The sequence below is a fragment of the Diplotaxodon limnothrissa genome, linkage group LG5 (assembly GCF_057381915.1).
Source record: "Diplotaxodon limnothrissa isolate DT_005_m linkage group LG5, D_limnothrissa_male_GT1.1, whole genome shotgun sequence".
In the NCBI taxonomy this organism is placed as follows: Eukaryota; Metazoa; Chordata; class Actinopteri; order Cichliformes; family Cichlidae; genus Diplotaxodon; species Diplotaxodon limnothrissa.
This window is the reverse complement of record NC_140600.1, coordinates 38,824,370-38,846,058: the sequence shown is the minus strand read 5'-3', so window position 1 is coordinate 38,846,058 and position 21,689 is coordinate 38,824,370. Positions and strand designations below refer to the sequence as shown.

The 21,689-nt window shown below is 40.9% G+C and overlaps 3 protein-coding genes across 3 annotated transcripts; all 3 read left to right on the top strand.

The window, feature by feature from the left end:
- Positions 1 to 720: 720 nt before the first annotated feature.
- LOC146632857 (odorant receptor 131-2-like) lies at positions 721 to 3,078 on the top strand. Its single transcript, XM_085354751.1, has 3 exons — positions 721 to 768; positions 1,069 to 1,188; positions 2,263 to 3,078. The coding sequence occupies exons 1-3, from the start codon at positions 721 to 723 to the stop codon at positions 3,076 to 3,078; spliced, it is 984 nt and encodes a 327-aa protein (XP_085210877.1).
- Positions 3,079 to 5,550: 2,472 nt separating this feature from the next.
- Positions 5,551 to 8,534, top strand: LOC146632856 (odorant receptor 131-2-like). The gene is made up of 4 exons (XM_085354749.1): positions 5,551 to 5,738; positions 6,291 to 6,429; positions 6,701 to 7,126; positions 8,253 to 8,534. The coding sequence occupies exons 1-4, from the start codon at positions 5,551 to 5,553 to the stop codon at positions 8,532 to 8,534; spliced, it is 1,035 nt and encodes a 344-aa protein (XP_085210875.1).
- A 2,435-nt stretch (positions 8,535 to 10,969) lies between these two features.
- Positions 10,970 to 12,453, top strand: LOC146632855 (odorant receptor 131-2-like). The gene is made up of 4 exons (XM_085353565.1): positions 10,970 to 11,115; positions 11,298 to 11,438; positions 11,721 to 11,985; positions 12,064 to 12,453. Exons 1-4 carry the CDS (start codon positions 10,970 to 10,972, stop codon positions 12,451 to 12,453), a joined length of 942 nt encoding a protein of 313 aa, XP_085209691.1.
- The last annotated feature ends 9,236 nt before the right edge of the window (positions 12,454 to 21,689 follow it).

Here is a 21,689-nt window from a genome sequence, read left to right as displayed (position 1 = left end):
ATTGAATGTTTTAAATATTATTTACCTAAATGTAAAATTTGAGGTCATTCACATGTAATGGAGTATTACTACTATTACTAATATTGCCATTCTAGAGGCATCATCCATGTTCATCCATCCAATTTGAATGTATGTGAATGTTAGATAGAAAGTGTGTTTATGGGTAAATGAAGCAATTTGCATAAAGCCCTTTGAGTGCTCAGGTAGACATTTATTAACATTATATGGAATAAAACTGCACTAACTGAAATAAAACCACAATTTTATAACTTTGTGATGAAAAGGAAAGAGCATGGCAGTTTTTATTTAATCAAACATTTATTTAAACACAGACCTAAATGAATCTGCTGTTAACATGTATGATATTAAAGTTATATAATAACTGAGAATGGTTTGAGTTTTGGCCGACGCTCATGTCAGACAGGTAATGGGGGAAATCAAAAAAATCTGATCTGTTAAAGCATCAGCAGCTAAGACTAAAATACAGACTCAGAACAAAGTATGAAATTCATAATAATGTGGCAGTAAAATTGTAAAACTCACACCTCCTTTATTTTAGAGGAAAGTGTCCACTTTTTAAATCGTGGTATGCAAGATTTTTTTTTTAAACTGATTATTAAAATTATGATACTACTATTAATGTAGTTGTACTAGGATGAGTTATTTAAACAGGTATTGTGTTGTCTGCGTCCATCCTCCCTCAGGTCTCACATGTGAAGAATGAGCTCACTGCTGGGTCTCAGAGGCAACATGACCGTCCCTTATCAGGTTCAGTTAAGCAGCTCCAGTAAATAATTAAATCAGTTAAAATATAAATCTATTGATATTTAAATAAAATCCTAATGTTGATTTACTTTATGGTGTAAACAAATTACTAAAACTTGAAAGTCTGCTCAGTAAAATGTACTTTTATCAAGGCTACAAGAGGAAAATTCAGTCCAGACACTATCACCCAAGTAAACAATGAAGATGTTGTTTGCTGTTATTCTCCGTTTCCTGTTTCACGTGTGTGCTAACAGACACCAGAAGCAGATAAACTGAATTTCTTGTCTCTCGTTGCTGGATCAGCTGCTGCTCATCAGAGATACTTTCACCACAGCGTTGGTCAAGAACCTGATCGTGGTTCTGGTCTGGCTCACACTCAGTTACATCAACGGCACCTTGGTGGTCACGTTTTTTAGACACCAGGTAAACACACAGGCACACACACACACACACACACACACACACACACACACACACACACACACACACACACACACACACAGCAGCTTATTTGTCACATATTATTATTTATCCTGTCATTTATAATTATTAATCCAAAACATGTTATTAATATGATATTTTAGTTGACTGGCCCTGCAGCGCCCACAGAACATACACGTCACACACATGTATGAACTGATAAATGTTTGTTTAGTGCATACTTACAGGAAATTACACAAAACAATTTAAAGATGTCATTATAAGGTCAACACATAGAGAAAAACAGTGACAAAAAAATAAGAAGAAAGTACCAAAACACACGTACAAAGCATGTTTGAAATATAGATATAGCAGAGATTTTGATATTTGATCTTGCTGTTTCAAGAGTGTGTGCTTCACTGCACTCCAGTAAGACACTGAAGGCATTTTGTACTAACAACAGCAGCAAAGACAAAGCTGACCGTGAGTGACATCAGGCACCTGTAAAGGTTTTTTTTTTCCATTCACTCCATATTTGATGATAAGGCCGGTATTATTTCTGCTGCTGAGTGAGTGATACAAAAATTTGGAGGGTTGTAAAAGTTTCTTATTGTTATTCGTCCTTAATGTGTCAAAAATCAGAGGACGTTTTATTTTTATGGAATTTAGAAAAAAGGAGTACATGAAACCGCAGCTAATAAAACTGTTTTTGAGGCAGTATTTCCCCCAAACTCTACTTACGCCCGTCACTCTTTTCTTTTCAGTCCATGGAGAAACAAAACTCTACAATAGTCTGAACAAAATCTCTATTGCTGTTAAGCACAGAGTCATTCTGCTTCCTCTCAGCTGCCTCTCTATAGAGGTCGCTGTGACTCTGTTCGTTGGGTAAACTTTTGTCCACAGCTGTGATTTAAAGCTGGAGTTCACGATTAATGTGCATGTCTGGAAATTTGCAGTGAGGTTTGAATGCATCAGATGCAGAAGTGGTTCATGTGCCTCTACACCAAACTCACCGAGGAGTGTCACACAGAAGTATCACAGCACAGGACATTTCACTCCTTCTGTTTCCTCCTTCAGACCTTTCATGACGACCCTCGTTACATCCTCTTCATCCACATGGTGATCAACGATGCCATCCAGCTGACTGTCACCATCATGCTTTTCATCCTCAGCTACATCTTCTACAAGATTAACGTCGCCTTCTGCTGCTTCTTCATCCTGGTGGCAGTCTTCACCACCAGAAACACCCCTGTCAACTTAGCTGCCATGGCCATCGAGCGCTACATAGCCATATGCGAACCTCTGCGGTATACCCAAATCTGCACCGTGAGGAGGACCTACATCGTCATCGGGATGATTTGGTTTATCTGTGTGGCTCCTGATATTACAGATCTGTTTGTAACACTTGCAACCGAGTCTCTGAGCTTCTTTCATGAGTCGGTGTTCTGCTTGCGCCAGAATGTGTTCAAAGACCCGATCCTGGTGTACAAAAGGCAAGCCGTTGATATCATCTACTTCTCCTGTGTGTTTCTGATTCTGGTCGTCACCTACTTGAGGATCCTGTTTGCAGCCAGAGCCCTCTCCACAGATAAGACATCAGCCCAGAAGGCCAGGAACACCATCCTCCTCCACGGGGCCCAGCTGGCTATGTGCATGCTCTCCTACGTCTCTCCTAGCGTGGAGGTGGTCCTGCACATCATCTTCCCAGGTCGGATCCTCGAAATCAGATTTGCAAACTACCTGATCGTCTACATCCTGCCCCGTTTTCTGAGTCCAATCATCTACGGTGTCAGAGACAAGAAGTTCAGGGAGTACCTCAGGATGTACTTTCTGAGCAACAGATGCAGAAACAAAGTGAAGAAAGTAACGCCCGAGGACAAAGACCACTTATAGAGACTTGTATAGTGCTTGAAGAAAACCTTTAATTTGCAATGTTTTAATGTGAAAAATAAATACATAAAAATGTATTTTATGTTGACAATCCTGGCAAGTGCAAATATCTAATTTCATGTGGTCTGAATGTGTGAATGTCTCAGAGATTAAGGAGAAAACAAACTGTTCAAAGGAGCGAATGCTTATTGGGGAGGCCACGTCCCAACAAATTAAATCAGGGATAAAAAAAAAACTCATTTGTGTGGGAGAATAAAGGACAGATTACCCAAGACCATAAAAAATGTTTTTATGGTTTGATATGAAGCACTGACTTTTTCTGTGTTAGCAACAGTTCAGACTCTTTTCTGTTTTTTCAGCTGCAGTTTGGACTCCAGTACAGACGCCTCAAAGAGGTCAGCACATTTCTTTTTCCGCTACACTTTTCGTAAGAGTTGTGTTCACTTTCATTAAGCCAAACCATTTTAAATGTGGCACCGATCTTCAGTGACAGAGATAAACTCCAAACCCAGCATGCAGAGGAAGCACATAGACTAATTTATCCTTCAGGATACTGTTGACACTGCTACACCGAGCAGCACCTCTCCCACATGTACAGTCTCAATGGAAAAAAGCTCCACCTTGTGGCAAAATCTATTCTCTGCTGTAAAACCTACTGAATGAAAACATTCTGAGTTTATTGATGTCTCGGTTTATATTTATTTTACAGAGAAAGGCTGCGTAACATGTTGAAATCTGTGTTTCTCGCAGCAGGTTTCCTGGGGTCATCCTGGTGTACTAACACCTGCCCAGGTTTACTTGATAACCAATGTTGGCCTTTTTCTAATCCTTCGCTAAGACTCGCAGTGAGCAGGAAGTCAGTCAAGCAAAATAATGTTGCTGATTATATTTCTAACACAAATCCAGCTCACCACCGTCTCACGGACTGAAACTGCAGAATGGGACACTGAATGAAATCAAATGCAGCCTGAAGGAAAAGCAAGATCAAAACCATCTGATAAAACCTTTAAAAAAAGTTTCAGCTGACCTCAAAATCTGCTTTTTTAATACCAAAAATAATTTTACCCTCATATTACAAAAATTAAAATTAGAGCTACGTGCTTTTGAAGTCACATCATTTTTGACTCCTCATCACAGGAGATATCAAAATGAATGAAAATATAATACTGAGTCAATTATTCTAAAACCAAAATCTTATTTTTGTTGAGCAACAATTTATATGTATCCCAATTTGAGCATTAATGTCATAGAATATATCCAGATAAACCCACTTCATGACTATGATGAGGAATACAAAAACAAGCTTTGGTACTCTGGATGTTTTATTTGGGTTTTTATCATTGATATCTGGAGTAAAGCTCAAAATGTTAATTTTCAGTGAAGCTTTTAAGGGTTGTATCATGATGTAGGTTAAATGATCGAAATGAAAGGTCTCGATTTAATCTGCATTTTGACCCAGACATGATTTCTTTTTGTGACAAAATAATTTCCAGCATTTCCATCTTGGTGTGGTTTTTTCTGACTTTATGGTCTTCAGCAGCTTTGGACATGGATATAATGTCTTTACATTAAACACAGCAACATGTTGTAATTGCCTGGCTGCATGACAACAGTGATGTCCTGACGTTTGCACCACTCAAAGCTCCAGTTTTGAAATTAGTCATCTGACATCATCCTGTAGAGGACGGATCATATTTAGGGGGCTTATCAGAGCCAGCAGGCCCAGTCAGGGAGTCAGCAGGTGAGAGGCTCTGACGTCTGTCTGTTTAATGTCTTTGCACATCACTCTGTGATTGCCATCTCTTTCTATCAAAGCTTTAGGATACATTAATGCAATATTTTAAATATGAATATTTCCTATTTTGTTGGTTTGTAAAGGCTGAAAGTTATAAAAAGGTTTTTCTTCTGTTCATTTGTATATTTTCTCTGATGATATTAACATATAAAATGTGAATGTTGATGTATAATGTTGATGTATCAGCAGTGAAACAGAATGATTTTTAAATCTAACAATCTCTCTTTTCTTAGTGTGTGCATATGAACATAGTTTATGTTGTGTTTGAGTTACTCACAAAAACAATGTTCCTGCACTCCTAAATGTTTTGTTTGTTTTTTAGAAGAGAGAACAGAATTAGAAATGACCTCTGACCTTACTGTAAAGAGCAGATCTGTGCACAGGTGTGTGAAGGCTAACATGTTTCTATCCTCATTATTCTAAAATGTTATTATAGCGTTACCTTTTTCACTATAATACTTGTGCTAATAATAATAATAATAATAATAATAATAAAACATATCCATACCATGTACTTTAACATATTCCAGAAATGTGTCTTTTTTTTTTACTATTGATCAAAGATTTATCATTAATTAAAGATGCAGTGTGTAATTAATAACTGAAGAAGTTCATTAGTATAACTGTTGTATAATTGTAGGTTTTATTTCTTTGCTCCTTCAGACAGTGAGAAGGAGGAGATGGTGGTCATGAACTCCACCTCCACTGGGCCTCTGGACCCACTGGTGTCAAACACCACCTCTGTCCAGACACAAGGTGTTAAGGAGAGCTTCTCAAGCATTCTGACCAAGAACATAGTGGCCATGCTGGTGTGGCTGGTCCTCAGTATCATCAATGGCAGCATGGTGCACACCTTCCAACGACACAGGTACTCAGAGCCTCAGGGATACACAAAAACGTATTAGAGGACAGCAAAACTCCCAAAGGTTACATTCTTCTGCCTTCTTCCATATTAAAATGTTTTTATTAAGAAAAGATGCACATGAGAAGTCAGATGTTGGACACATTTAACCTTTGAGTCTCGAGTATAATGCTGCATGAAAAGTCTGTTTGATATTATTTACTCTGGTATAAAAGTAATGCTCTAGCGAGGAAGCACCCTCACCTCAAATGAGGTATTTTCAGCACTGAGAATACATCCAGAGGTGACCCTTTGAACACACGAGTAAGGGCAAATTCAGTCCAGAGCTCTTATGTGAAAACAGCTTCGCTGCATTAGTCCAGTTTAATCTCCAGTTTAGCAATAAAAAGCCTAAACTGGTTTGAAAAGAGAAAAGGAAGAGACATTTCCTGGAAAATGTTCAAAAATAAGCAGATAAATCCAAAGTAGAAACACTTGCATGTGATGATATGGTGTACACACACAAACATAAACCACAGCATCTGTCTCTCAGCTCTCAGCTCTTTGTTCTGACCCTAGTCTCTTCTACGAGAACCCGCGATACATCATGTTCATCTCCATGGTGATCAATGATGCTCTGCAGCTAACCCTGGTGACAGCTCTCTATCTGATCAGCTACATCTTCAGGAAGATCCATGCCTCTGTTTGCTGCCTTCTGGTAAATCACAGCAGCATCAGTCAAGCCCATCACATATGTTTTGCATGTCATGTCATCCTTCTATGGGATCCTGACTACAGACCATCTAACGTAAACAGAGGAAAGGAAAACAGTGCTGCATCTTCACAGGATCAGTATGAATACTGTTATTATTGATTTATAATCCACAACAGGTAGTAAAGAAGAATATAACTCTGTGATCTACAAATTAACTACTATACACCATTGTTAACCTTTGTGCTCTCCCTCCACCCTCCTCTCCCATCCTTAGATCATGACAGCGGTCCTCACCACGCGCTCCACCCCTCTCATCCTGGCCGGCATGGCCGTGGAGCGCTACATCTCCATCTGTTTCCCTCTGCACTACAGCCAGATGTGTAACATCCCTCGCACTCTCCTCCTCATCTGCGTTATCGTCATCCTCACCATCACCCCGCCCATCACCGACCTCCTCATCACGATCGTCAAGGAGCCTCCGAGTTTCTTCCACACCAAGATTTTTTGTGACCACTCACTTCTTTTTCGTGACCAGTTCATTTACTACAAGAACTGTGTGTTTGACGGGACTTACCTCTCCTTTGTGGCCCTTGCGCTGCTCTACACCTACTGTAAGATCATGCTGACAGCGCAGGCTGTCTCAACAAGCCTCGTCTCTGTGAAGAGAGCCAGGAACACCGTGCTGCTTCACGGGGTGCAGGTGGGTGTCACACCATGAAAAAGCATTTATGAATCGACACCATTCACCAAACATTATCATCTGCCTTTATCACTAGTTCCCCCTTAAATGTTCAAAGATGGTGTGATGAAGAGCAACGAGATTTTTAAACCGTTTACTTAATTCTATCTTGAATTTTAAAAAAAATTCCCAAAACAACAAACAAGTAGGAGGTGGAGACAGAGTGTGGAAGGTGCCATTTTTAAAAAACTGAGACTGTTGTATAATTGCTCCAATTATCAGGGTACTGCTCAGTTTACTGGGGACAGTTTGTTTTTGGCTGATGGGAAGGAAGCTCTGCCCTTAAATCCATGACGAGCAATGCAGATTTCAAACAGGCCATGGAACAGTAGAGCTGATCTTCACCTTTGTGGGACTTTTGGAGGCATTGTGGGAGTTTGACCGTCCAGTCTACATTTTTTTGTAGATTTGGAGAAGGGTTACAGCCGAGTTCCCCAGAGCCACCAGTCTGGTGTACTGCGAAAATTCATCGGTCTGAGAACCTGATTTTATTCATGAGTGATGGGAAGGTGGAGAGTGAGTTGGACAGGTGGACTGGAACAGCATCAGCAGCAATGTGGGCATTGGAACAGATTTTGATTTATTAGTCCATCTACATTATAACCTTCAGCTATGGCAATGAAATCTGAGTAAGGTCATGAATACAAGCAGCTGAAATGAGTTTGCTTCATATGGGTGCATGGGCTTAGCCTTAGAGATGGAGTGAGGAGCTTAAAGATCTGGAAGGATGTTGGAGTAGAGCTGCTGCTCCTCCATGTTGCATCCTCTTTACAGTAAGGTCAGTTGATGTGGTTCAGGCAGTTGGCCTCCTGGGAATCTGAACTGGAACACCATGTCTTGGCTGTCCTGGAAACACCTTCCAGCTGGAGCTGGAACTGTGGCTGTGGAGAAAAATCTGGAAGACCCGGCTTTGCCCGCTGCCGGTGCAACCAGCAACCTACAAAGAAGCCAGTTTTGCCTCTTTGTCCTTTTTTGTCCCTATTGTTACTTTTACCACATCCCCTGAACAGTTAAAGGAACATATATCTGAAAATATCTGAGTCCAGAGGCATAAATCAGCTTTATCTACACTCTGTTTTTGTTTCAGCTGCTGCTGTGCTTGCTCGCCTTTGTGGTTCCCTCCCTTCAGGCGGCTCTGATCTCTCTCTTCCCTCAGCTGAGCCTGGAGATTCGATACATCTTCTTCCTGCTTGTCTACATCATCCCTCGCTTCCTGAGCCCCATGATCTATGGCTTTCGTGATGAGCAGTTCAGGAAGTACTGGACCCGATACCTTTCCTGTCACGAACACAGCGTGACTCTGCTCAGGCTGGCGTCACAGAAAATGAACCCTCAGGTGAAACAATCAGGGAACCTCAGCTCAACCTGACCACAGTCTGCTGCACACAAACAGCCCACTGTGTGATCATTGTTTCACCTGTTTGTCATGCATTCATGGATGGATAGATTTAAATAACATCTATAATAATTAAAGCTCAAAGTGCATGGGCTGATGTGCAGATTAATACATTTCCAGTGAAATCTGTATTTTTTTGTCATCCATGTGTGTTTCTGAATCAAAGCGCGACCGAAACACTGTGAAATTTGTCTATAAAAACTTTTAAACAAATCATAAAGGTAGTTGTGATGTTTTATTCTTGTACAACTAATCCTGAATAAAATAATGCTTTAAGTATCTAAAAGGGCAATCATTTAAAAATATATATGTAATTAACTGCAAAACCATTTTTATATGAATAAAGTTTATATAATTGTGTCGGAACACAAATCAACTGTCAGAGGTCAAAGCAAGAATACTTGTTTTGTTTTAAAGTGAGTGACCCTAAAATTAACCACAGTGATGTCAGCAGTACTGAGCAGATCAGCATCATTCCTAAAACACCAGGTATCAGCTGTTCTCGTGCAGAGGAACTGGACGAAACAGGTCATTTCCTAATATAGCAGAAGCTGGTAGAGCACGAGGCGTAACATGCCGACGTTTTGTCACGTCCCGCGGCGTTCCTGAGGAACACCAAAGGAGACCTTCGGCGTTCTTATGGTACGCGGCGGGTTATGGCTGAAATCCAGTGCAATGACGCTCCCTCGGTAATAGCCCTGTATTCCAGCCCTAAACCTAACCTTATTCCTGATCTTAACCAGGGCTTTAATGACGTTAAATAGCGTGTTTCTAAGCGATTTGAAGAAAAAGAGCAAACATGTAGATTCAGTCCAGACAGTTCTCATTTTTCCGAGGTCGTCATTTCGGAACGTGGTGGGTAGCCGGAAACTTAATATGTTGACGATTTGTCACCTAGCGTAAAATGTTACGCTTTGGGAGTGAGAACGTGTTGAACACAACAAACACATAAACTGCAGGAGGTGCTTATACCTGCCCTAACCCTCACCAGCTGCAGTTAGTAATCTCTCTTCCACAGCATGTCTGTTTTCCTTCTCTCACCTCATCTGGTCGCAGCAGATGGCCCCACCCCTCCCTGAGTCTTGTTCTTTTGGAGCTTTTTTCCTGTTAAAAGAGAGTTTTTCCTTCCCACTGTCGCCAAAGCGTTTGCTCACAGGGTGTGGGTTTTCTGAATTGTAAATACCTGATCATGCTGTTTGAATAAAACCTCATTTAGATCTCTCATAATATTCTTGCACAAGATTTCTGATAAACAAACTCACAGTTCACAACTACACACAGTTTTCAAAACGTAAATGATAATCCACCCTCTGGCCTGCAGCTCCCCACCTCTCCAGGATCATCTCACATCACTACGGCAGCGAAATCTATATAACCACACGTCTTCCTGTTCCTCTCACTTCTCACACGCAGCTGCACAGCCTGTTACATCAGCACAGGCCAGAACGGTGTCGTGTTGAAGTAAGTCATTTTTGCTTAAAGACTTAAGAGTAGGAAGAAGTAACTTACATCTGCTGTTTGCTGTCTTTTAATGCTGAAGTTTTGAATTTTTTTGTGAAAACATATGAATGGTGATCATTTTAAGAATAATGAACAAATACCAACAAGTTTTTGGACTTTAGAGATGAAGTGGTGTTTATGGCAGGATATTTAAAAATTTTCAGGGCATCTGAAACTGCAGAGTGACTAAAAAGTGCTTATTACTCTTCTTGTTTCACTTATTTTCAGTCCAGTCCTTGAACCTAACGATTTCAGAGAAAGCTTTTGTTCTTTTCTTAAGCATCATGACACTGACCTATGAATTGTTCACGCATTATATAAAAAATCCTAACTCAAGTGATGAACCAGTGTTGTGTCTGTGCACAACAGACTTTAGACACTAGGACTTGAATGAAAATAGAAACATGAATCCAAATGTCACATTTTTAGTCCAGTTTGTCATCAGGATCTATCACCATCAGTGTGGAGGACAATAAAGGCGGTCGTGATAAATATTGACTTATACAGTCATAATGTACTTCCATTGTCTCATTGTATTTTACATGTTTTGTTTTTGGTGGCTGGCAGTGATATTTCAGCAAAATTCACCAAACTACATCTTATTAACATGTAACACAATGTTTGTTTTGATTTTTCTTTTGTCTGTTTTTCTTAAAATGAAATTCTTCCTTTTGTCATTTCTTTTAGTTTCATTCAAATCATGATTCTTGTTCATGATTTGAAAAAGAATCATGAACAACAGAATCAAGTTTCTGTTAAAAACACGTTTTATTTGTCTCAGTGGTTGCAATGAATGAAAAACACCACTTGAACCTTGTGCTATATGTGGAGTTGTTTCTCTGAGTTTCATCTTTCGTTCTGTTTTAGGTGAGTTCGGTTTGTCGTGTCCGAGCAGGACGAGGTGTGACATGAACACAACCAAACGCCAGGACAGCTTCAATGACGCCTTCACAAAGAACTTTGTCTCCTTTGCTCTCGGCTTCATCATCAACTACATTAATGGGATGTTTGTCTATACCTATTTTAAGAGTGTTGTCTTCCAGCAAGACCCCAGGTGTATCATTTCCTTCTACAAGATTTCTATCACATCAATTTCAATAATAAATCAAAGAAAACTGAGAGCAGGATGAAGTTTGTTATTATAATTTGATATTTCTGCTACCTAACATTGGGACTGTTTTTTGCATCTGTTGCCTCGTTTTGCTCTTTGGTCCTCTCCTGCCCCGTCTCCTGCAGGTACGTGCTTTACATCCACCTGGTCATCAATGACATGATTATGCTGACAGTTACTGTGATGCTGCAGATCCTCACCTACACCACCCCCCTGAGCTTTGCTCCCTGCTGTGTCATGCTGCTCATCTCAGTGACAGCCAACAAGTAAGTATCTGTGCGAGAGACAGTATAACAGTTTGTACATAGCCACTGACCATATTATTAGGTACACCTGAAAACTGTTAACATACATGAAGCGTGGGTGACAAAATATTCACTACGCTTTTAAATGAAATGCAGTATTCTGCTATTATTTGTTCAATTAAAGTGGACAGTCAATGTGCACTTTAAGACAGTCTGAGCTGTACTCAGACTGTAGGGAGAAAGAGAGAATCACAGACGTCATGAGCAAATATAAACCTGTGTGTTCTAACTGTCTTCATGCAGGAACAGTCCTCTGAATCTGGCCGGCATGGCGGTTGAACGCTACATTGCTGTTTGCCGGCCTCTCCATCACTCTCAGCTCTGCACGGTGCAGCGAGCGTACGCTCTGATCGCACTGATCTGGGCTGTCTCCTTCATCCCCTCCATCTCAGATGTCATCATCCTCCTCCTCGTCCAGCCCCTCTCTGTCTTCACGAAGAACGTCATCTGTTACCCCTCCTTTGTGTACAACACACCGTACCATGAGACACAAAGTCTGGTCATCCAGGTGACATGTTCGTTTTCTACGTTTATGGCTCAGTTTAAATGATTGGTGGATCAAATCAACTTGAATTCTCTCCCTCAGGTCCTCCTGTTTTCTTTTGTCTTCCTCACTTTGATCGTCACCTACATGAAGGTCCTCTGTGCTGCTCGGGCAGTTTCTTCTTCTAACCAGGCCTCTGCTAAAAATGCTCACAACACTATCCTGCTGCATGGAGTCCAGCTCCTCATCTGCATGCTGTCATACATTTCTCCCTTCATCAACCTCATTTTAGTCACAGCCTGGCCCCATAAGAGGACCATAATCCTATTCACCACCTTTCTGTTCACCAACCTGCTTCCACGTCTGCTCAGTCCACTCATCTATGGTGCCAGAGACCAGAAGCTCAGCAGCCACTTCAGGGTTCACTTTGGCTGTAAAGGTTTTAAATCTAGAGGGAAGAGCAGGAAGTGCAGGGTGCCAGAGAAGCACTGACTCTAAACACACGCTATACCTAAAAAAGTGTGGTTTGACCTGATTTATCCAGTGAGCACAGACGTTGATTTTGGTCTGAATCAGGTTTGTCCAACTCCAGGCCTCGAGGGCCGGGTCCTGCAGGTTTTAGATCTCACCCTGGGTCAACGCACCTGATTCAAATGATTAGCTCATTACCAGGCCTCTGGAGAACTTCAAGACATGTTGAGGAGGTGATTTAGCAATTTCAGTCAGCTGTGATGGATCAAGGACACATCTAAAACCTGCAGGACACCGGCCCTCGAGGCCTGGAGTCGGACACCTCTGGTCTAAATGAAGCAAATTAATTGACCTTATGCACATTTTTATGTAGGTGCAGTCAGAAGAGTTTGTGGCTAAAACTTGCCTACAGTATAGATTTGTACATGTACCCTGTCAGGCACACAGCTCTGTCAGCTCTGGCTGCAAATGCAGAAGCCCCACTTGCTAATGAAACATTCTGATTAAGAGGGGCAGCCAATCAGAAGAAAGAAAGCGGGATGAGACAAATGATGAACTGAGTGTAGGGTAGGATTTGTTTTGAACTTTGACTCATGTGAAGTTGCTCAAGTGGAGTCTGTGAATAACAGTGTGGTGATAGAAGCATTACAGCAGGTTAGGTGTTCCAGTTATCAGAGAAGATGACAGAATTTCTTATTGCACCGCACGTAAAATTCTGAAAAATGTTTATGAACAAAATAAAAAAGAGAAGCAAAGACGTCCATCGACCCAGACTGAGCTGTAAAACTTCATCATGCACACTAGATGGAGCCCTCATCACAGACATGCAGAAGCTTTCCAACATGGAATGCTTACTGTACAGACTCGCTGTGAGAGATAAGACTTCTGTTTTATTTACTAGCTAAATGTAATTTTTGATTTGAAAATTTCCCTTTGATTGCCTAAATATTGAAGTAATGTACTACTCATATACCCTTACAAAGCAAAAATAAAGAACACTCAATGAACAGGTCAATAACGTTCATAATAAAGTGTAATAGTAATAATGATGTGTACTTAAGGTATGGACAGGAAGGTTACCTTTTCACAAATGTTTAAATTATGAAACTGAGTGAAATATCTGTTGTTACAAAACACAATTTTTCCAGTCTGGTATGTTAAAAACCCAGGTCTGCACACACTGCGCTTATTATTTCTCAGGAATGTGTTTTTCCCATGTTTCCTCATAAAAAAAATTTGTGTAATAAAAAGGTAAACAGAACATTTAAAAATATATGAGAAAAAATATAAAAGGAAAGAAGTATGACCCATTATCTCAATGAAATGCTCATTTCTGTATTATAACTCCAGCGTGCAGCAGATCAGTGACATAAAAAGATTGTAGATGTGCAAATGATGAGAACACTTTGTGAACTGGACAGTTTTGCTGAATATTTGAATCAATTTGGAATCTTACTGAATGTCATCATGACTCATATTCCAAATTTCTGTGTGTCACAGCTTGTGCAGAATAAACCTTTGTAATGGTTTACGGCACTCGAATAAACAAATGAACAAATACATCTATTTATAAATATATTATGAAATCAATAGAGACTCATGCTCACATGCTGAGATTATGAGGTTGTCAAATGTAGGTAAAGAAACTGATACAAAATGAGCTAAAATTAGTCAAATTCACAAATCAGGATAGCGAGATGATGCAGGAAGGAGGAGAAGAAGCTCAAGATCACATGTGGGGAAAAAAGCTGTGGAAAAGATGTAAGTGGGCATATAAGCCTGTTACACTGTGGGCCACACACAGCGCACTTTGGTTCAGACCTAAAACAAATCAGTTTTCTGTCAGTATAAAGAAGCTACACATTTAATCCCTGAGATATCTTAATGTAAGAAAAAAGTCCAACTAGGAAACTTACTCTCAGTTTTTCTGCACAACAAAGAAATGTTGCTACAGCAGATAAGAGACATCTGTCAGCACATCACTTTGGGCTTAAACTGCAAGAAATAAATATGTAAAATTATAGAAAGTAGCTCATCACCCAGAAAGTTTTTATTAAATCAGAGATTTTTTTTATGTTTATTTATTACATAATTACTTTGGTGCTGTATGAATAGCCATTGAGAAGGTCTTTATCAGTGCAACGAGTTGTAAAAATTTATTAAATTATAGTTCAAATTCAGGTAAACACTATTTTAAATACAGTTTATGCTTTCCTTCACATTTTCCAGTGGACCGGATTGGAGTCTTTCTTGAGGCAGTTATGGCCCCCAACCCTCATGTTTGACACCACTGATTTAAGCAGAATTGAACACGTGACACAGACACTGTTGGCAATACAGTGAGGAAGTGTTTTAAAGTTTATACCTTAATAAGAAAAAAGGTAAGTCAGCTGTTCACAGCTGCAGTGTGTCCCTGCTGGGATATTAAAGCCTTAATATAGGAAATAAAAGTAAATTAATTTAAAAAAAAAGAAGAAGAAGAAAAAGAAGAAGTGGCATTTGGGACTTTACACGTTTTTATCACACGCACACACACACACACACACACACACACACACACACACACACACACACACACGCAGAGCTTACATCCCAGATGTAAGATATAAGAGATATTACGATGACGGTGTTAGAGCCGGTTTAACGCAGCTGCGCTGATTCTCCGCGGACAGATTAAAACTTTAAAAACAGCCTCTCTGAACTCTGAATAACCGCTGAGCGCCGCAAACGCATCATAAAAAGTCTTTCATACAGGAGACGTGTCTCACTCGGAGATCGGCTCTTGTTACGGAATGTGACGGAAAAAGCCGAAGACCGCCTCCGAGAGAGAAGACGGACCGATGAGCGCTTCAGATGGAGGAAAGCTGCGCGCGCACGGCGGACTGTGACAGCCCTGCAGCAGGAGGCTGAAGTTTCCAGCACGAGGAGGTCGCGCGGGTTTTACAGGGTTTCTTGTTTGTTTTCCAGCGATCACATCTTTTTCAGAGGTGGAGGAGTGAAAAACTTCATCATGGGGTGAAGATGACATCACAGGTAAGTCACATTAAAACACACCAGCATCTTTTTTCGTCGCGTGGTCTTAGTGAAATAGATTTAAAGTGGCAGCTCCAGTTATCCCAGATTACTCTGGGAAGTTTCGCCCTTTTGTTTGCAGCACTGCTTCTCGCTCACGGAGGGAGTTTGTTGTTGAAGATGCTTTTTCCCCACCGCTGTGATTCCAGGCTGCAGGTGCTGAATTATAGATCAACTTTATTTCTGTATGTGCACCAAAGCAGCTCCCCGGAGAGCTCAGCATGTAATTACAGACACACGGAGGCTCCCAGTGTCTCACTCGTATTTAATGTGGGGGGCAAGAAAATATTTAAATACTTCATTAACAAGCTGTGGAGCCCTTAGTGGGCCTATTCTGCTCTTTGTAAATTTCCTGTGGTGTATACTATTTCAGTGGATGTTCATACTAAATATGTAAAAACTTAAATAATATTCATCCCTGTCAACCACAAGCTGTCTGAAACACTGAGGTTTCAGACAGTCTGAGGTTCACTCAGCACTTACATCCCCAAGAACTGTCTCAGGGACAAACCTTCTGTTTGCAAGGGGCAGCCAATCTGAAGAAAGCCATCCTGTACATGACAAATAAGGATTATTTCAAAATCTGAATCATGCAAAGCCACTGTGGTAAAGTCTGAGAATAAACATCTGAAGCTGGAAATGAGCATAATAAGCCCATTTTAATACGACAGATGCAGTGCAGCGGGTAATAAAGAGCTATGTTTGTTTCATTTAGTGAAACTAAATCTAAAAAATGGGTCAGCTCTAGGTCAGTGTTGGTGTCAGAAACAGAGGCTTTGGGGCAATCTATCATTTTAGAGCTGCAGTGGCTGAACAGTGTTTCCAGATAACAAAAACAAACATACTTTAAAGTCATCGTTGGGAGTTTCTTATCCTGAACAAACTCCTTCGAGCTAAAGTCAGTTACTGAGCGTCGGGAGCAGTTTACTCTAACAACAACATAATCCAGGCTCAGTGAAGGCTGTGTGGTATGTCTGTGAAGGTTCTCAGTCATCCAGGTCATCGTAGTCTAAGGAGCTTGGAAAGAAAACTTCTGGACTTCTTTAGGTTGCTTGAAGACGTTTCACCTCTCATCCGAGAAGCTTCTTCAGTTCTAGGGTCAAATGGTGGAGAGTCCCAGATTTAAACCCAGTGGGAGTTTCCCCCCAAAGAGGGACAAAAGGACCCCCTGATGATCCTCTACCTAATCACATGAGCCAAGGTGTGAAAACAGGTGTGGGTCACAATCAGCCAGGGTTTCGGGTGAGCTCATTGTGAAACCTAGTCCAGGATGTGAGTGGGCGTCTGGGAAGGGATCTCCCAGACACTCTCTGATACACCGGCTACATCCCCTATGTATCAGAGAAACTCAGGAGAGTTTTCTCCAAGCATGACATCCCAGTGTACTTCAGACCCAGCAACACACTCAGACCGAAACTGGTTCACCCGAAAGACAAAACTCCAAAACACAAACTTAACAATGTGGTGTTTGCTGTACAGTCCAGCGAGGAATGCCCAGACCTCTACATCGAAGAGACTAAACGGCAACTTCACAAGCGCATGGCACAACACAGAAGAGCCACCTCCACAGGACAAGACTCAGCTGTCCATCTGCATCTTAAGGATAAAGGACACTCTTTCGAGGATGCCAATGTTCACATTTTGGACAGAGAGGACAGATGGTTTGAAAGAGGAGTGAAAGAAGCATCTATGTCCACTGTGAGCGACCATCTTTGAACAGAGGCGGTGGTTTACGACACCAACTCTCTGCCATCTATAATCCAGTTTTGAGATCCCTTCCCAGACGCCTTAACGCCCACTCACATCCTGGGACATCTGACCTCAGGAATTCACTCGATAGGGTGGGGCCAGGTTTCACAATGAGCTCACCTGAAACCCTGGCTGATTGTGACCCACACCCGCTTTCACACCTTGGCTCATGTGATTAGGTAGAGGATCATCAGGGGGTCCTTTGTCCCTCTTTGGGGGGAAACTCCCACGGGGTTTAAATTAGAGATGGACTGATCCGATATTACGTATCGGTATCAGTCCGATACTGACCTAAATTACTGGATCGGATATCGGAGAGAAATAAAAAATGTAATCCGATCCGAAGTATCACAAAATCACCTCACAAAACGCGCTACTTGGCGTAACCCAGCTCGGCGCATCGGAGCAGTATGTGTCACGTGATAGAGCGGCTGTTGTCTGCGACACCTGTCGGCGGTCTGTTGGAGCATTTGGAGCCTCGCCACATGCTTCCTAACCGCAGCATTTCATCTTGGCAAAAACTTTCCCAGAGAAGTAAAGCAAGTGTGTAAGTTCATCCCTGAATGTTTGCAGAGTATTTCCACGTTAAGCTTAACAACTGATATATTGAGCCACAGCTGCACTGACCATCGGAGTTCCATACTGAGGTGAAAAGGAAGCGATTTGTCCGGTATTTCAGCTAGAATTAAAAAATAGACACAAAGCTGGAGTTATTCTGTCTTTGCTGCGCAGTTGCATCTGCTCTCATTCACTCCCCCTTCCTCTCCTGTTATTACTTCAAACATGAAACTGATCAATGATCAGCTGATCGGGTTTTCTGCTGCAAGTTCCGTCTTTCTTGTTTGTTTATCGCCCACTTTGCACTAGAAAGAGGAGACCAGCGGATAAACAACAGCAGAATGTATTTATAAAAGCTGCTGGTCATGATGTCGGTTTGGTTATGTGGTGAGAGGGAAACATGAAGATGAAACCAGGAGATGTCCTTACTGAACCATCAGAGCTGAACAGGTGATGGAGAAACAGGTTTACCTTTTAGTTGAATGAGTTGAAGGGAAGTTATGAACTGTTTCTGAGAGACAACTAACACCAGGATCCTTTTTTACATAGCTGAAGGCTGGTAACTGTGCAGGGGCGGGTCTAGCAAAGTTTTGTCGGGGGCCAGGTAGGGCATTAACAGGGAGAGGGAGGGGCACAAAGACATACTTTTCTTTGTTATGTCATTTAAAAACTTTGAATAAATAATTATCTGAATCTTATAACAAACGTGGTCATCTGATTAAATGTATAGAAATCCATTATTGTATATAGTAACTAATAAGTCTAACATATACCCTAGTAAGCTATAGTACTTTTTCCTTTGGTACCATCTGTGCAGTCTGCAATTCTGTTGAAGAAAGATGTTGAATCTATTTAATTATTGTAGAAAAATAATTCATTTCTGTGCATTTGTTTTACACTTGCATTAAATTAAAGTTGATTACATCGATTAAGGGCGGGGGGTGGTTCCCTAATATTTTTGCTGGGAGTTTGCAACCCTATTAGTGAGGTAGGTAACTACTCTTTAAAATACCAGAATAGGGAGGATGGTGTAGGTTTAAATTTATTATATTGATCAGTGTTGCTAAACTATAAAATGTTTTGTGTGTAGTGTATTTTTTGCATACAGGTATAACAGAATAGCTTCGGTCGCTTGTTTTTTAAAACTTAAGTATGAACTTATACAAAATGCAGCGAGATATTTATAAAAAACAGTTTTATTGATTACAAAATACGCTATATCGGCTTCATATCGGTATTGGCAGATATTCAAATTCATGATATCAGAATCGGTATCGGATATTAAAAAGTGGTATCGTGCCATCTCTAGTTTAAATCTGGGACTCTCCACCATTTGACCCTAGAATGAAGAAGCTTCTCGGATGAGAGGTGAAAAGTCCAGTCGCTTTTCTTTCCAAGCTCCTTAGACAAGGCTGTGTGATGAGTTTAAGAGGTTCAGTAAGACACTCCTGAGTTCAGATTATTTTGTAAGTTTTGTTTACATTCAGCTTTTATCACTAGAGGCCGTTTTCAGTGGTTAAATACTCTTGCCTCATCAGTTTAATGCATGGAGGCATTCGGTCGTTGAATCTTTAGAAATGGATTTCTGAACATGCATCAACTTCAGAGAGGGACCGTTAACTCTCGTGGTTTCACAACAATGTATGCATTTACAAGGATGTGCCACAAAGAGAGCATAAACAATTATGAAGGATGAAAAATAACCATAAAACCAACCACATGAAACAAGAAAACACAAGAGAACCACAAAGACCGACCATAAAAAAACAGACAATGACCATGCAGAGACAAAACATTCACATAAATACGATTAACTAAAAATCACCAAAGAAACCAAACACAGCAAAGAGGAGACCAGAGATTACAGTGAAGTATATCCGAAATATATCAGCTGTGCATTACTGTGTGGCTGGATTCTAATGTTTCAGCAGCTGAATGTAATGTTGGCGTTTTCAGACTGAAATCATATTTCATAAATTATTCATGGTCAACTTTTAAATAAACATGTAGCTACACACGAATTCAAAGGGATGTAAAAAAATCTGTTTTTCTGTTAACTCATTCACTGCCATTGACGTCTATAGCCGTCAATGGCAGTGAATGAGTCAATGGGTTTAACTCATTCACTGCCAATGGCTGGCAGTGAATGAGTTAAAAATGTGGTCAAGTGTAAAAGAGCGTTATATAGTAACGTACATGGAATTATTATTATTATTATTATTCTTGTCCAGCACTCTGTGAGTTTTTACACCCGTCTCTGAGTTTGACCCAAACATGCCGCTGACGGATGAAGACAGATTCCAGCTGCGGTAAAGCGAACAATAGCCAGGACGTGTGACCATAAATCAGTGAGCTGAGCGCAGAGAAACCTGATTAAATACCAGCAGGAAGACCGTGAAAGATTCAGGAGCAGATGAAGTCAGAGCATCCTGGTTAAAACGCCATTATGTCCACATTAGGTTAACACCTGTCTGCGATTCCTCGGGCGATTTCCTACACTCTGTAATTAGAGACTCTGTAACCTTGTTACATTACATTATAGCTACACTTTACCTGCAGCGAGGCACTTACTGCAGCCTCACAATGGATGGATGGATGGATGGATGTCCTCGGTCCTGCTAGAGTGAGCACCACATGAGAAGCAACTGTTTGGATATTTACACTCTGATGACAAATACAAACTGTCACCTGTGCTGCCTTTGTTTCCCCTGCAGCATCTGCTGCCTGCTCCACTCTGTGTGTAGAGGACAGCCACACAAAGGCTCAGAAATATAAGGAGGGTGTACACTGAGGGAATATCAATCACAATCCAAACTGGAAGCAGCATTTTCTGTCTGAAGTGCATCTGACCTATTAAAAGTGGCTTAAAATATACACAACAGTTTAGTACTGATGTGACCATGTGACACATGTTTAACCAGATTTCCCCACATAAAAGCAGCCTGACACGTCGTCAGCTCAGACTCTGATGACTGCAAAAGTCAAAACACAGAAGATGAAGAGGAAATGTGTCTGCGAGTTAGCCCAGCAGGGATACTATTACAAGGAATAACTGAGCATAATTTTTTAAAAGCAACACAGTATGGCCTTAAAGCCTCACATTATTAGACTGCAGTATATATACTGATGGAGTTTTGTGTTCCCTTTAAAGACATCAGTGAAAAAAAGTACAAATTGGTGCAGAAACACAAGTTATGAAGTGTCAGGTTCAAACGTTTTTTGTGGGGGAATCCTCACCAGACATGCCGTATAATATCCAGCTCTAGTCGTCACATGACGCCAAGTCTCAGCCCTCAGACAGGTCTTTGAAAGAGTGTCACGATAAACTGTTGTGTGGTGTGTTTGGGGGACGGCTGTAAATTGTAGCTCCAAAAACACGCGTTACACTCAGCTCAAACTGGCGGTGATGGAGTGAAAATGAAAACAGAGCTGCAGACACCTTCATCCTCACAACCTTTACTTGTTGCTAAGCGATATTAATACAATTCTTGGCAACTAAACAGGACTGAATTATGTTTTCCTGGCGGTCATGTTACCTTGGTATTGTTAAAAAACATCTTAAATCACAGCAGGAAGATTTGGGAGACGCTGATAGCATCACAGCACTTTCCACAATTTTGGGGGTTTGATGTGAACTTTGTAATTTACTCATCTGTTGTCTGATTTCATTGTGTAGCTTCTTTTTGTTGTGAAAGTATGCGCGCTGTGTGGGTGTTTGCACCGGGAGTACAGTAAATGAGCACGTGTGGGAGTTCTGGCTGCATCGATATATGTTTTTTTTGTTTTTTTAAACTTGATGGAGAAAGTTGCAAGAAACCATGAGGTCAGAAGAACCGTTTTAAATCTTCTGCTTCTTGCACAGAAACACTTTGAAAATG

What these genes read in the sequence shown, in the direction of transcription:
- LOC146632856 (XM_085354749.1), top strand. Translation starts at nt 5,551, where the DNA reads ATGGTGGTCATGAACTCCACCTCCACTGGGCCTCTGGACCCACTGGTG. An exon ending in CACACCTTCCAACGACACAG is followed by an intron (nt 5,739 to 6,290) that starts GTACTCAGAGCC and finishes TTCTGACCCTAG; the next exon opens with TCTCTTCTACGAGAACCCGC. An exon ending in CCTCTGTTTGCTGCCTTCTG is followed by an intron (nt 6,430 to 6,700) that starts GTAAATCACAGC and finishes TCCCATCCTTAG; the next exon opens with ATCATGACAGCGGTCCTCAC.
- LOC146632857 (XM_085354751.1), top strand. Translation starts at nt 721, where the DNA reads ATGAGCTCACTGCTGGGTCTCAGAGGCAACATGACCGTCCCTTATCAG. An exon ending in ACATGACCGTCCCTTATCAG is followed by an intron (nt 769 to 1,068) that starts GTTCAGTTAAGC and finishes TTGCTGGATCAG; the next exon opens with CTGCTGCTCATCAGAGATAC. An exon ending in TCACGTTTTTTAGACACCAG is followed by an intron (nt 1,189 to 2,262) that starts GTAAACACACAG and finishes TTCCTCCTTCAG; the next exon opens with ACCTTTCATGACGACCCTCG.
- LOC146632855 (XM_085353565.1), top strand. Translation starts at nt 10,970, where the DNA reads ATGAACACAACCAAACGCCAGGACAGCTTCAATGACGCCTTCACAAAG. An exon ending in ATCTCAGTGACAGCCAACAA is followed by an intron (nt 11,439 to 11,720) that starts GTAAGTATCTGT and finishes GTCTTCATGCAG; the next exon opens with GAACAGTCCTCTGAATCTGG. An exon ending in CACAAAGTCTGGTCATCCAG is followed by an intron (nt 11,986 to 12,063) that starts GTGACATGTTCG and finishes TCTCTCCCTCAG; the next exon opens with GTCCTCCTGTTTTCTTTTGT.